This window comes from Choloepus didactylus, chromosome 3, assembly GCF_015220235.1.
Source record: "Choloepus didactylus isolate mChoDid1 chromosome 3, mChoDid1.pri, whole genome shotgun sequence".
Lineage (NCBI taxonomy): Eukaryota > Metazoa > Chordata > Mammalia > Pilosa > Megalonychidae > Choloepus > Choloepus didactylus.
This window is the reverse complement of record NC_051309.1, coordinates 16,093,512-16,105,992: the sequence shown is the minus strand read 5'-3', so window position 1 is coordinate 16,105,992 and position 12,481 is coordinate 16,093,512. Positions and strand designations below refer to the sequence as shown.

At 43.4% G+C, this 12,481-nt stretch overlaps 1 protein-coding gene across 4 annotated transcripts in view; it reads left to right on the top strand.

The window, feature by feature from the left end:
- Positions 1–12,481, top strand: part of PROM1 (prominin 1) — a 149,718-nt gene that overhangs the window by 70,018 nt on the left and 67,219 nt on the right. For all 4 annotated transcript variants that reach the window (XM_037829434.1, XM_037829435.1, XM_037829437.1 and 1 more), the window contains exons 3-4: positions 2,404–2,459; positions 12,065–12,270. In XM_037829434.1, the coding sequence (XP_037685362.1) occupies positions 2,404–2,459; positions 12,065–12,270 (262 nt within the window). The remainder of the gene's footprint in view (positions 1–2,403; positions 2,460–12,064; positions 12,271–12,481) is intronic.

Sequence of the window (12,481 nt, the reverse complement as noted above, 5' to 3'; positions counted from 1 at the left end):
CTTGATTTGGCGCTTTCCCTGTTACTGCAGTCCTTTATTGTTTTCTGGAGGTTTAAGTGATGTTTCTGCCGGTGCTTGCTGTGAAGAGATGGAGCCCAGAAGCTTCTCATGCCACCATCTTGATGGGGTGGAGCCTAAATTTTACTCTTTTTAAAAGATGAGATTTAATAAAATTTAAAAGGTGTGATTTTATAAAATTAGTGATTTTTTAATGCTTCATCAAGAATATTCTTATGTGAGACTGGCTTTTCTTTTCTGTGAGTGCATGGTGGTAAGGAATATAATGAATATTACCACTGCTTTGATTCATTCTCAAGTACCATAAGTTTTATCCACATTGCTTTTGTATCCTTAGGGCAAACATCAATATAAGGAAAAGGCAAATAACTGCTTTTGTTTCAACCCCATGAGACCTTGAAAAGATCTGGGGGTTTGCAAGGGGTTTCAGATCACAGTTGAGAACTGCTAGCTTGGGTGAGTGAGGGTCCACCTCTGTGAGCCTGGGGGCATGGCTTACCCAGGCCACGTGGTCTGAGAGTAAGGAAGGGGCGTTTCCCCAGAAGAAATGCAGTCCTTCTTTTGTTCTTTTGTTTTGATTTTTAACAAGAAAATTGAATGGATGCCGCGTGGCCAAAAGAACATTGGCCACTCTACACTTATCTCTTAGAACTTATCTATGTCCCTTCCTAAGGTGATGACAACAACATACACTGAGGGTCTGGTATGTGCTGGACCCTGTCCCATTTGACTGCTATGCACTATCTCATTAAACCAGAGGACAGGAGTCCTCTGAATGTGGCATCTCCCGTCACCCCATTTTGCAGACGAGGATGCTTGTGGCAGTGAATTATTTGCCAACAATTAGATACCCGCTAAGTGGTAGAGCTTGGACTTCAGTCTAACTGCTAAGTAGCTCAGGATCCCAATGGCATCGTATTATGGACATCACCTGTGTAATTACATGTGTCCCACTAAGTGGATGCTTTTCAAAGTTCAATCTTTTTTTTTTAAGCAGCAATGGAGCCTTTCATCAATTGAAATTTTAAACAGAAGCGTTATTTGTAAAGCAGACCAAAGCAAAACCGAAGCGGGGAGGAGACCAGTGGGGTTGGGCAGGCTCAGGCTTGCTCCAGTCCCCAGGTAGCCCCCGAGGTGCCTAGGAGGAACTGCAGGTTTCCGGGAGCACCTACCAGTCAGCCCTTCCTGCTCCCGCGGCACAGTGTTTAATGATCTGCTCCATGCGTCTGCTCTGCACACTTGGGAAGTTGTTTTCCAGAAGGCCCTTAAGGAAGTGTGGCATACTTGTTTTCTAGCCTGTAAATCTGAACGTTTTGCATTAAAATTGGATTCACCACAGGGTTCCCTTCACCCCCTGGTAGTACAGTCCAGGTGTGATGGCAACAGCCGTGGCGTTTCAGAATGGCATTCCGAGGATGAGTGGAAGAGTTCGTGAAGTGGCAAGGAGCCTGGGGCAGGAGAGGGGAGACTTTGGGCTGAGCCTCAGTATGGCTTCCTCACAAATCCCTACGGGAATTCAGGAATTCGCTTTTCCTGTCTGTGCCTCACTTGCCTCATGATGACATGAGCCATTGGTGGATCAGAGTCAGAGGCGCCTCTTAACCCTTTCTTGGTCACAGACCACTGTGAGAATTTGAAAATGCCATCTATGAATATGTGTCTAAAAATTCCATCATGCCTGGTATGTCAGGGTTTTCATGTATGGCTTGAGGATGGGAGAGAGGTTTTCTCATTTAGGAACTCTTGGTTTAGGTGAATTTGAAGATTCCTTTCATTTGTAAAATATTATGTAGAAGTGGAATTATTAAAAAGTGAATTACTGATTAAAAATTCTAACAAATTTTAAAACTGTATTTTTAAAGAATGTTATAGAAAGAAAAAGATAAACTGCTCTGGAGAAATATCCAGAACATAATTGAGAAAAATATCTACAGTCTCAAATTTCTTAAAGAATACATATACATATAACTGTGATTGTAATAAACTTGAAGTTTCACACACACACACACACACACACACACACACAAGCAAATGAATTGCATTTGTGGTTTCGAATAATTTAGAGTTAACTATTTCAACGTAACACTTTATCAGTATGTTTTAATGAGGTGTAAGTGGTTTGTTTGTAAATATTAAGGTGTATTGTGAGAAATGGAGAACTCTTAAACATAGGAACGCTCTAATTCTGCTGCTGACAAAAATCTCTCATCAAAAATATTTGTCGTCCATTCTTTGCTTCTGGTTAGAGCCTCATTAACTCAATTGCTTGCCTACATGAAAAAAAATCAGAATAAAATGATAAGAATTCTAAATAGAGGTTAAAAATGCATTTTATATTTCTACTAAAAAAATAATCTTGCTATTGTTTGTGGCTTTTTTTTCCAGATATTTTGAGAAAAGTTATACAAAAGAAGTTTGACTTCTCAACTGATTATAAGGAGGTAATGTTTATTATTGTATATACTATTTAAAAAAAATAGTATGAGAAACATTTTGACTGACTTGAAAGCAAATCTTTAAACAAATGATTATTTAATCTGTGATTTTACTAACCTTTTTTTGACTAAGAAGTTTTATGGACTATGGACACATACTATAGATCTCATTTGAACTACAGCAGAAATTTCAAAAGTAGAGTTTGAAGAAACATTTACCTTTTAGGCTATATGTTTAAAAACTAAAATTTTCTAAAAAGGAATATTCTGCTACTGTTTTTTTTTTTTTTTTTTTTCAGCTAAGGGAGGAGAACCCCTTAACTAAATAGAATTGTTTGAAAATCCCTGGCAATAGTGAGTGGTTGCATTGTCTTAAAAGACAGTTTGGTAGAGTCACTTTCCATGGAAACCCTGTTTATTAATCCCCTGCTCCAGATGTGGTACTTGGCTGGATGTGGAATGGCCGGGGAAGTGATTTACGTAGTCCTTGGTCTTGAGAGGCTAAGAGCCATAAGGCTGAGACAGTATTACTTAAAGAAGAAGATGAAGAAGGAAATAAATAGATCTATAAGTAACATGCAGAGGAGTGTAGAGAAAAGTGGGTAATTGTGACCAGAAGCTCTTTAGGCAAATGAAGGATAACCAGGTTTGGAGCAGGTAGGGTTGTGGCCCTTCTGGACAGCCAGGCTGTGGGAATTGGGTCCCCAAAGACAAAAGAAGGTGTGCGAGGAGAAGCCCCTGGTCAAGGCATCTGGATGAGGCAGAGGAAGGAAAAGTAAATCGGGGCCAGAACCTGGGAGGGCCTGGAAAGCCTTGCTCAGGTGAGTGGGTGGTGTTTTCTGAAAGCACCAGGACAGCTGCATGTCTCCACTGAATGCCCCGGGTGCTGCAGACTCACCCAGTTTGCTTCTATAGCTGACAGAAGAATTTGTTCTTTGGAGTTTGGTTTCTTATGAGTGTAGGTTGCCAGTGAGACAGGCAGATGTTTGTTGCTTTGAATGGAGGATAATAAAAGCAGTTGGATCTCTCTGCTAGCTTCCTGGTCCTGCAGGATAAGGCAGTTTAGTTCTTCCTTTTTCTGGTGTGAAGGTGGTTATCAAGGTAATGTTAAAAGCTGGCTAAAGGGGGACATTCTTTCGCCTGACTTCGAGTGTCCCAGTGGGTGTGAGGGCAGTGTCCTGGGAGAGAGGGAATGGTTACCTCGGTTACTGTGGTTACAAATGGCATTATCATATCCTCGATTTGCAATAAAACGATACTCGAGAGAACGCAGAAGCCAAGGAGGAAAGCCTCATCTAAGAGCCTTTTACGTTCTTCAACAGGGAAGACTGTATAACGATAATGAATTACTGTTCCTGGTGCTTCAAGCCTCCCTCGTACTGGGGAAAGCATTTTCGTTCTTAAATGCAACTGGCTGCATTTAAATCTCCCAAACATAATTGCCCGTGTCTGCTTGCATCCCTGGGCAGAATAACATGATTGCAGCTTTTATATTTATGTTAAAATTAGCATGTCATTCACCACCTGGCCTGAATGCCGGCTAGTTCTGCTAAGGCATGGGTGGGGGTAGGGGGCAATGCTTCAGTTGAATCTGAGGCTTGGAGATGAAGTTTAGAGACCCTGAGGTGACTCTGAGGAACCTGGCAGGTACAGGCGTAGAGCTGAGCTACCGCCACCCGTGGCAGGATTTGTAATTGGAAAGTCCTTCATAGTTAGGCTGGCATTAGATTTGGGGCCTGTGTAAGATTGGGGATCCCAGGTTCCTGATTTTTCTCTCTGCCACCAAGTGCCTTCCCAAATGGATAAAAGCCAATGGAGTGGGAGCAAAGTGGAAAGAGGATACAGAACTGAGTCCACTTGAATGAACGGAGTCTTACCCTGGATGTGGGACTGGCTCACACTTCCACAGTTTTCCAAGGATGAGCCAGGACATCTTTGGTGGGGAGCTTTCTGATTGGCTTTAGTCTGAAAAATGCTGGGCGCCTTAGTTTGGATTTCCCCTGAAGCAGACCCTGAGTGAAGGACTCAAGGGCAAGCCGTTTATTTGGGAGGTGTCAGAGGAAGGAGAGTGCGTCTTCTGAGGCGTGCTACAGGGGGGTGACTGGAGCGTCATCGTGTAGAGGAGCTGTGGGAAACTGTGCAGGACGCCAGCCTCAGCATTAACCCTGGGAATGGTGGGAGAGCCGAGGTGGCTAGACACTAAGACCAAAAGGCACTGCTAAAGGGCCGCTTTCGGATGGAGCATGGTGTTGATCCTTGGCACTTCTGGTCACACAGAGTATAAGATGCCAGTAGTTAGAAGTCTGAGGGGCACTTTGCCACAGCTGTGGCCCAAGGGACATGGGTGGGTGCCAACAGCATCTGACTGTACTGAACTCATCTTCTGGTGGGCCCACTGATGGCCAAAGAGCCTCGCCTTGTGGTTGGAGGCTTTTTCACTCAACTCTTCACAGGGGGTTTAGCCATGGAGACCGTTTGTTCCAAGGGTGGCCCCTACTTTGGGAGGCAAATGTGGCTCCTTTTCACAGAGCTACCTCCTTTCTGCACTGAGCTGAAAGGTAAAAAGTATTGCTTTAAGGTCCTTTGACCCCTGCTGCTCCCTACCGTTAAAAAACAAAAAAGCAACAAACTTTCTCTTTTTTGTGTAATATGTTCATTTAATCCTTATGTACTGAGTACCCACTGGGAGCAGTGCATGATGGGAGATCCAAACGGTCCAAACGTGGCCTCTTCTTCCAAGAACTCCCAGCTGGTGAAGGGGAGGGAGGGGCCACGATGGGTGTGAGGACCGTGAAACCCCAGGTGGAGAGGGATGTGTGTCAGGTCAGTTCTGAAAAGGGCTATGGAAGGTCAGAGGAGGGAGGTGTACTTGCACTTGAGGAAATCAGGAAAGACGCCACGGTGGAGCGGGCATTTAGACTGAGACTTTAAAGGCAAGTAGAGTAACTGAGAAGTACAGCCTTACTTCCATTTGAAAACACATAGCTCGGAGCACAAAGCTTCTCCATCGCTTCTCGGAACGTGTTCTTAAACCATATCACCTTGCTCTCAGTAATAATTTTCACTGTTTCTTGAGCATCCACCATGTGCCAAGCACTGGATTAGGAGCTTTCTATTTTTCCTGTCCACACAGCGACACCACCCAAGAAGGAAGTATTTCTGCCATTTTAGATACGGGAAAATCTACACTCGGAGTCACCTACTGGCTCAACGACAAAGCTGGGATTTGGACCCAAACTTCCCAGCTCCGAACCAGCAGACACACCACCAGCCCCTTAGGGTCCTTCCAGGTGGCTGCGCCGTAGTCCTTAAGGGGCTAATTTGGAAGAAACAGCCCTTGTGTGGTTGTCTTCAGCTGTGTGCGGAGTGGGACAGCCTCGGAGCTGTACATTTTATGTATTGAGCCACACAGTATTACAGCGGGGAATTATCTCTGGGCAGAAATGGTCACTTCCCAAATTGCATTCTACTCCCGTATGATCAAATCACCGGTTTGCTGGGAAGCAGTACGTAGAACAAATGCAGTGGCCCTGCAGATGAGTTTATTTGAGCATTACAATCCCAGGTCTTTGATTTCAGAGAACACTTGATAGATTCCAGAACTGAGACAGTGATGCAGTTGGGTGGGGATGAGGGTGAGGGGTGGGGCGAGACTTGGAATTCCGGACCCAGGAGGAAAAATGAGGCCCAGAAAGATGGAGCTACAGAGATCCAAGGCACAACTCTAACAAATGTAATTTGCTAGTAGAGGAATAATAGCTATAGTGCTTCTATAGCATTTTCTGTGTACCAGATGCCCTTTTACATGGTTGCAAATATTAACTCATTTAGTCTTCACAGGAGGCATTAAGGCAGTGGTCATTCAGTTATTCATTCAGCAAACATTTACCACATGCCACTGCATGCCAAGCCCTATGTGAAAGATCCAGAAATGATCCATGCAGACTCCACATTGCGGAGCACCTGAGTATATTCCCACGGGGATCAGAGCGCCTGGGCGAGCCACTTCCCAGATTCTCCACCCCTGGCTGACTGTCAACAAGGAGAAACAGCATCGCATCACCCACCTCACCCGTTCACGTGGGAATTCTGTGGGGAAAGCCTCTCAGCCTAGTGCTCATCAAGTCGTGGCTGCTCAATTAAATGAAAGAACATAGTTCCTGTCGTTCCAGAATGCATGGTCAGGGGTGATTTAGTTGGATGACTTATGATCTCTCCTCACTGATGGCCGAGTGTTGTCCCCTTTACCTCTAGAAACCTTCTCAGGAACAGTTCTCCCAGCAACCCCTGTCTTCTTTTCATTCAGCAAATCACTGCCAGTAGGAACTGGGACTTTCCTTGCAATGACTTCCTGAATTATTGGGCTGTCTCCACTCTTAACCTCCTGGTTGTCTCTCCTCGAAGTTGAGCTGGTTGCCATCATCCTCATTCATTTCATTTCTTGGTTACTTCCCTTCCCATTCTGGAAACTTCCCCTGGGGGCAGGTGCAGGGCTTGGGTCCCTCCCTGCTGCCTTAATGACCCCGCTGTAACTCATTTTGCTCCTGGGAATGTCAGCTCATCATTACAAGTGGGTTTGTGATGGCCGGATCCCACCCTCCATGCCTGCGAGGTAAGTGAACTAGTGACTCATCTGCTACCCTTGCAGAGGGAGGGAACACACTGCCTGTTAAAAGACACATGCTCCTTTTCCCATGTGCAAAGTACATTTTGGGGAGCTCAGAAAGCATTTAGACCAAATCCTGTGTGACAGAGTGCATGATGGGAAACCATGGTCCGAGGCTCGTGGATGCTCAGGGGAGAGAGTATTTAATGCAAACAGTCCCTGGTCTAAGTGCTTCATGGGTACTAACTCCCTCATGTACCTTATGATATGAGTAAAGCTCTTAGGGCAGAAGACTGCGCGCTGCAGTTGGTGATCACCGTTACAGCAGGCATCCTCGCGATAGCCACGTGAGGATGGGAATGTGATTATCCCCATCCGATGGAGAAAGTGATGGAGGTGCCATGGCCCCGTCTGTCCCCCAGACACCTGGAGGTGTCCACTTGAAGGTGGAGCTGAGCGTGGGTGTTTTTGAAAAGCTCCCTGGTGCGTTGTAACGGGCAGTCAAGAGTGGAGAATCACAAGAATTAGGTGACGGAGCCAGGGCTCAAACTGCTGCACTGTATAGACCATAAACTTGTCATAAACCATAAACTTGTAGCAACCAGCCTGGAAAGGATAAAAATGCACCTGTCTCCCCTGAGGTGTGTGTTGTTACTTACTCTAGCAGGCCCAGCAGACCCCACTGACTCCTGGATGGGAAGAATGAAGCACCAGAGGATTAGCTGAGTGTTGTAGCTTATAGGAGGTTCTGCCCTGGCCCCAGCCCAGAATGACCAACCCTGGTAGCAAAGGGCATGTTTCCCAAACTTACCTAATTGTAGCCATTACATGAGGCTCCTTTAGTGTGTTTGTGCGTGTGTGTGTGTGTGTTATGTATATTTGCTGTTTTTGTTTGTAATACAATTTATTTATTGTATTTTTTAAAATTCAGTTTTATTGAGATATATTCACATACCATACAATCATCCATGGTGTACAATTAACTGTTCACAGTACAATCATATAGTTGTGCATTCATCACCTCAATCTATTTTTGAACATTCTCCTTACACCAGAAAGAATAAAAATAGAAGTAAAAAATAAAAGTAAAAAAGTAAAAACCATCCCCCCCATCCCACCCTATTTTTCATTTAGTTTTTGTCCCCAATTTTCTACTCATCCATCCATACACTGGATAAAGGGAGTGCGATCCACAAGGTTTTCACAATCACACTGTCACCCCTTGTAAGCTACATTGTTATACAATCATCTTCAAGAGTCAAGGCTGCTGGGTTGGAGTTCAGTAGTTTCAGGTATTGCCTTCTAGCTGTTCCGATACACTAAGATCTAAAAAGGGATGTCTATATAGTGCATAAGAATGACACAGGGCTCCTTTTAAAGACAGATTCTGTGGCTTACTCAGATATCCTGACTAACACGCTCTAGGGCTGGGGTCTGGGAATCAGCATTTTTAGCACACCCGGGGAAGTACTTAAGGTGGACAAGTTTGGGAACCTGGGCCCTTGATGCACACAGGCTCATGGGACCCATGCCCAGAAAGGCAGGCCAGGGGTCATTAAAGTTCATGCATCTGAACTGCCCCACCAGCAGTTTAAGTTTATTAGTATCATCAACATGGTTCTTTCCTATCTGAGGCTGTAGTTTCTGAATTTTTGGATTTCCTATACCAGAAAATTTTCAAAAAAGTAATCTGGGGAATGATGCAGAGTCAACTAATTTGATTTTGCCACCTAAGGACATTTGAAATCAGCCATAACAATGACTTTGTTCCCCTTCATACACATAACTAGCCCCCCTCCCCTGCAAAAAAGGACAGGGTCCTAAATTGAGCAAATGTAACTTAATGGCACACTCATTGCATCTTCTTTTTCTCCCTTTGCTGCGGGTTGGTCCATCCTTGTCATTAACCAGCCCCCATCTCTGGACCGCTGTTTAGGAACTGTGGTCTCGGAGGTGCTTCCATGCCATCAGGTCATTAGTTTATCTGATTTTGATTGGGCACCCGTGGTTTGCCAGGTCCTGGCTACTTGGGGGTGAATGGTGACAGTCATGGCTCTTGTCCTCCTGGAGCTTACACAGCGGTTCAGGAAATGGCCCCGTGGGAGGCAGTGACTCTATATGGGGCGAGCACTGTGAGGGGGCAAGTGGGGGTCTCCTCCCTCTGGAGCTCCTCAGGAGACAGGTATACATCACATTTAGACCTGATTATCAAGACAGGCTTCCTGGAGGAAGTGCTGAATAAGCTTAGGCTTGATTTAGTTAGGTGAAGAGTGATGGAAATAATGTTTCCAGGCAAAGAAGCTGATTCAGGGCTGGGGTGGGGGTGGGGTGTGTGTAGAGAGAGGAAGGGGAGAGAGAACATGAAGCTCTCTGGGGACTAAAAGAAGTTCAGAATGTTCTAGAAGAATGGAGACATGAAGCCAGGAGAACACAATATAAGGTTACATCAAGAAGTTTGGATTAAGAATGGTGGGAATCCACTGAATGCTATTAAGCAGAAGGACACCATCAGATTTTTGTTTTAGAAAGGACACTTTGGAAGATTTTTGGCTTGGGCTCTGGAGTTCTAGCAGCACTGATTCTATTTTATGAAGACCACATTGTTAGTGTTGAACATTTGTAGCTTTCCTTCTAATTCCTGTATCCATAACTAGTTAGCGTACTGTTTAAGAACCTCTAAAGAAATCCAAAAATAAATTCGAGTGTAAATTCCAGAACTTGGCCATACCCAGACCACCGTTTCTCTAATTAAACCCTCGGGTCTTCTGTTCTTTCCTTGTGTCTGTCCTTCTGTTCCTGTCATGTGCCTTTCTCCGTGTGGGATATCGATGTTCTCAGCAGTGGTTGATCACTCATGGGACTTTTTCTGTTTTCTTGATGCATGCTGCCTCGACTGCCTTGACTTCCACAGCCAGAAAACGTAGTCTTGACTCTGAAGGTAAATTCCCTGTCTCTTACCATTTCATGTTGCTCTCTGTCTAAAGCTAGTGAGTAGCAACGCTTTTGCTAGAACTTTCTATTCTGTACTGTAGTCTTTGCTAGGATGGTTTTTATATAATTCACTGCATTTTTGTTTCTGCCATCATCTTCAACCTTCTCTTTTAGTTTTGTTTACCTACAAATAGTGGCACATTTCTGTAAATTAAATTTTGATCTTGTCTTCACCCTAATCTCCAAAGTGACATAAAGTTGTGTACCAGAAAATAATTTAGGTACTGCCAGACTTTGGCTAGACTTCAGCCGAGAAGTGAACTCTGGAAATGACGTATCTTGTTCCTGATACTGCCTGACATAATAGTCGATAACATTGGAGAGATGGTGTATACACTTTAAAATTTTTTTCGGAGTACATTTAAGCCATTTAAATACACATTCCTAGATTTGGACTCAGGGTCTCCTGGGGATTCAGAAAGGCTCTGAGCTACCTTTAAAAATAGTAAATAATTTAGAGTATTTGCTGAGAAATGATAGTGAAATATATAAGTAAGAGTTGGAGTGTCTGGGGCTGGTTTCTTAATTGGGCAATGATGTCAATGCTCAGGGAGGGTTAAAAGGAATCAGCCAGAAATAACTCTTCATGGACGTTTGAGAGGTGGGTCAGTTTAAGTCATTTTTTTCTTTTTCTTTCTTTTTCTTTTTTTTTTTTTTTTTAGCATTTTCATCAATTTCAAAGTATATAATATCCAAATGCAACATGCACCTGACTTAATATACTCCTAAGTATTTGCCCACAGATTTAGCTAATATTTATTGACTATTGACTGTGTGCTGGTTTTTACTTGGCTAGTTCCTTCACATTAAATAATTTAATTATCTATCCTCGCAATCTTCTTATGAGGTTAATACTAATATAACATTTTCCAGTTAGGGAGCAAGAAGCTCTCTGCAGGATTTGAAAGCAGGTCTTCTGACTCCAATTTCAGTGCCCTCTTCAAAGACATCAGACCCACCTCTAAGAACAAAACGTGTTTCGTCTGACTTTGCTCAGCTTGGCTTCAGAATCCGTTGCTCATCTGGCTTGTCCATTAGTTGCAAACTGCCAACCTCTGCTTTTCTGCCATTCTTAAAAAAATGTCTTACTTTAAGGAAATGTGACTAACTGCATGTATGAATCGGAATGAGATCAAGTTTCATCATTCAGTCACATTAATTTCCATTTATGCCTCGAAAAAAGCCAGCAGTGATTATGAAAATGTGTTTAGGTCATGTGCTTATACGCAGAAGTTGTGCTGGTTCCTAGGAACATAGGAGCTGGCTGCAACCTGAGCTGCCGAGCCCAGCACTTCCCTGGGAAAAGGATCTCACAAGCATGGCGCAAGAGGTGCCCTTTATTAAGTGACTACTGTGTGCCTGGTTCTTTACTTGGCACGTTATCTGATCATACTAATCCTCACCATGACCTTATGAAGTACATATTATTATTTCCCAGTATGTGGATGGAAGTGAGTGAGTGCCCTGTGCTTAAACGTCTAGCTCTTAGAGTCTGAGTCATTTTTAAAATTTCAGCATATTCCAGATTCTTCTGTAACCATGAACTTGTCGCTAACTGATTCATTCCAAACTGCTTTGAATCCACAATAACTCCCACTGGTCCTCTCTTTCTGGTGAAAAGCACCCTATGGGGGAATAATTCATTATGCAAATAACTCTGCTGAAATATATTAAACCACATAAAAACAAACAGAACACAGACATGAACCTTTAGGGTTGAAATTAAATCAATTGCAGCTTGACCCTGCTTTTGGACATCTTCTTGGGAGTTGAAAGAGGAGAGTAACCGCTTAGTTTCATATTCTGATAACTCAATTATCTGCTTCTTTCTGTGTCAAGAAGTAACTGCAAAATATGAAGAAAAAAATAATATATATACATTTATATGTATACACATGCACATTAAGAGTCAACTCATGATGGTAAACAAATAATAAAAGGGAACATGTGCACTGTGGAATGTTCTTGTCATTTTCTGTTATAATATCTGCTGCTTCCTTTGTTTGCATTGCAGGTTGTCTACTATGAACTTGGACTTATTATTTGTGCTGCTCTTGGACTGCTCTTTGTTATTCTGATGCCGCTGGTGGGATGTTGCTTTTGTCTGTGTCGTTGCTCTAACAACTGTGGCGGAGAAATGCACCAGAGACAGAAGAAAAACGGGCCCTTCCTGAAGAAATATTTTACAGTCTCCCTCTTTGGGATCTGTGTGTTTATAAGGCAAGTAGAAACTTGGACAGCAGCTGGTTGTGCTTCAGGTCAGTGAAGGATGACTCACATTTCAACTGTTAGGCCCATGAGTTTGAAACAAAACGAAACAGCAGAAAACAAAAACAGAAAAGTGAGAACAAGAGTACTTATCTAAGATGGTTCACCAGATTTCACTACAGCCAGAAGTTAGCATTGTAATTAAGCTATACTAACTTAACCG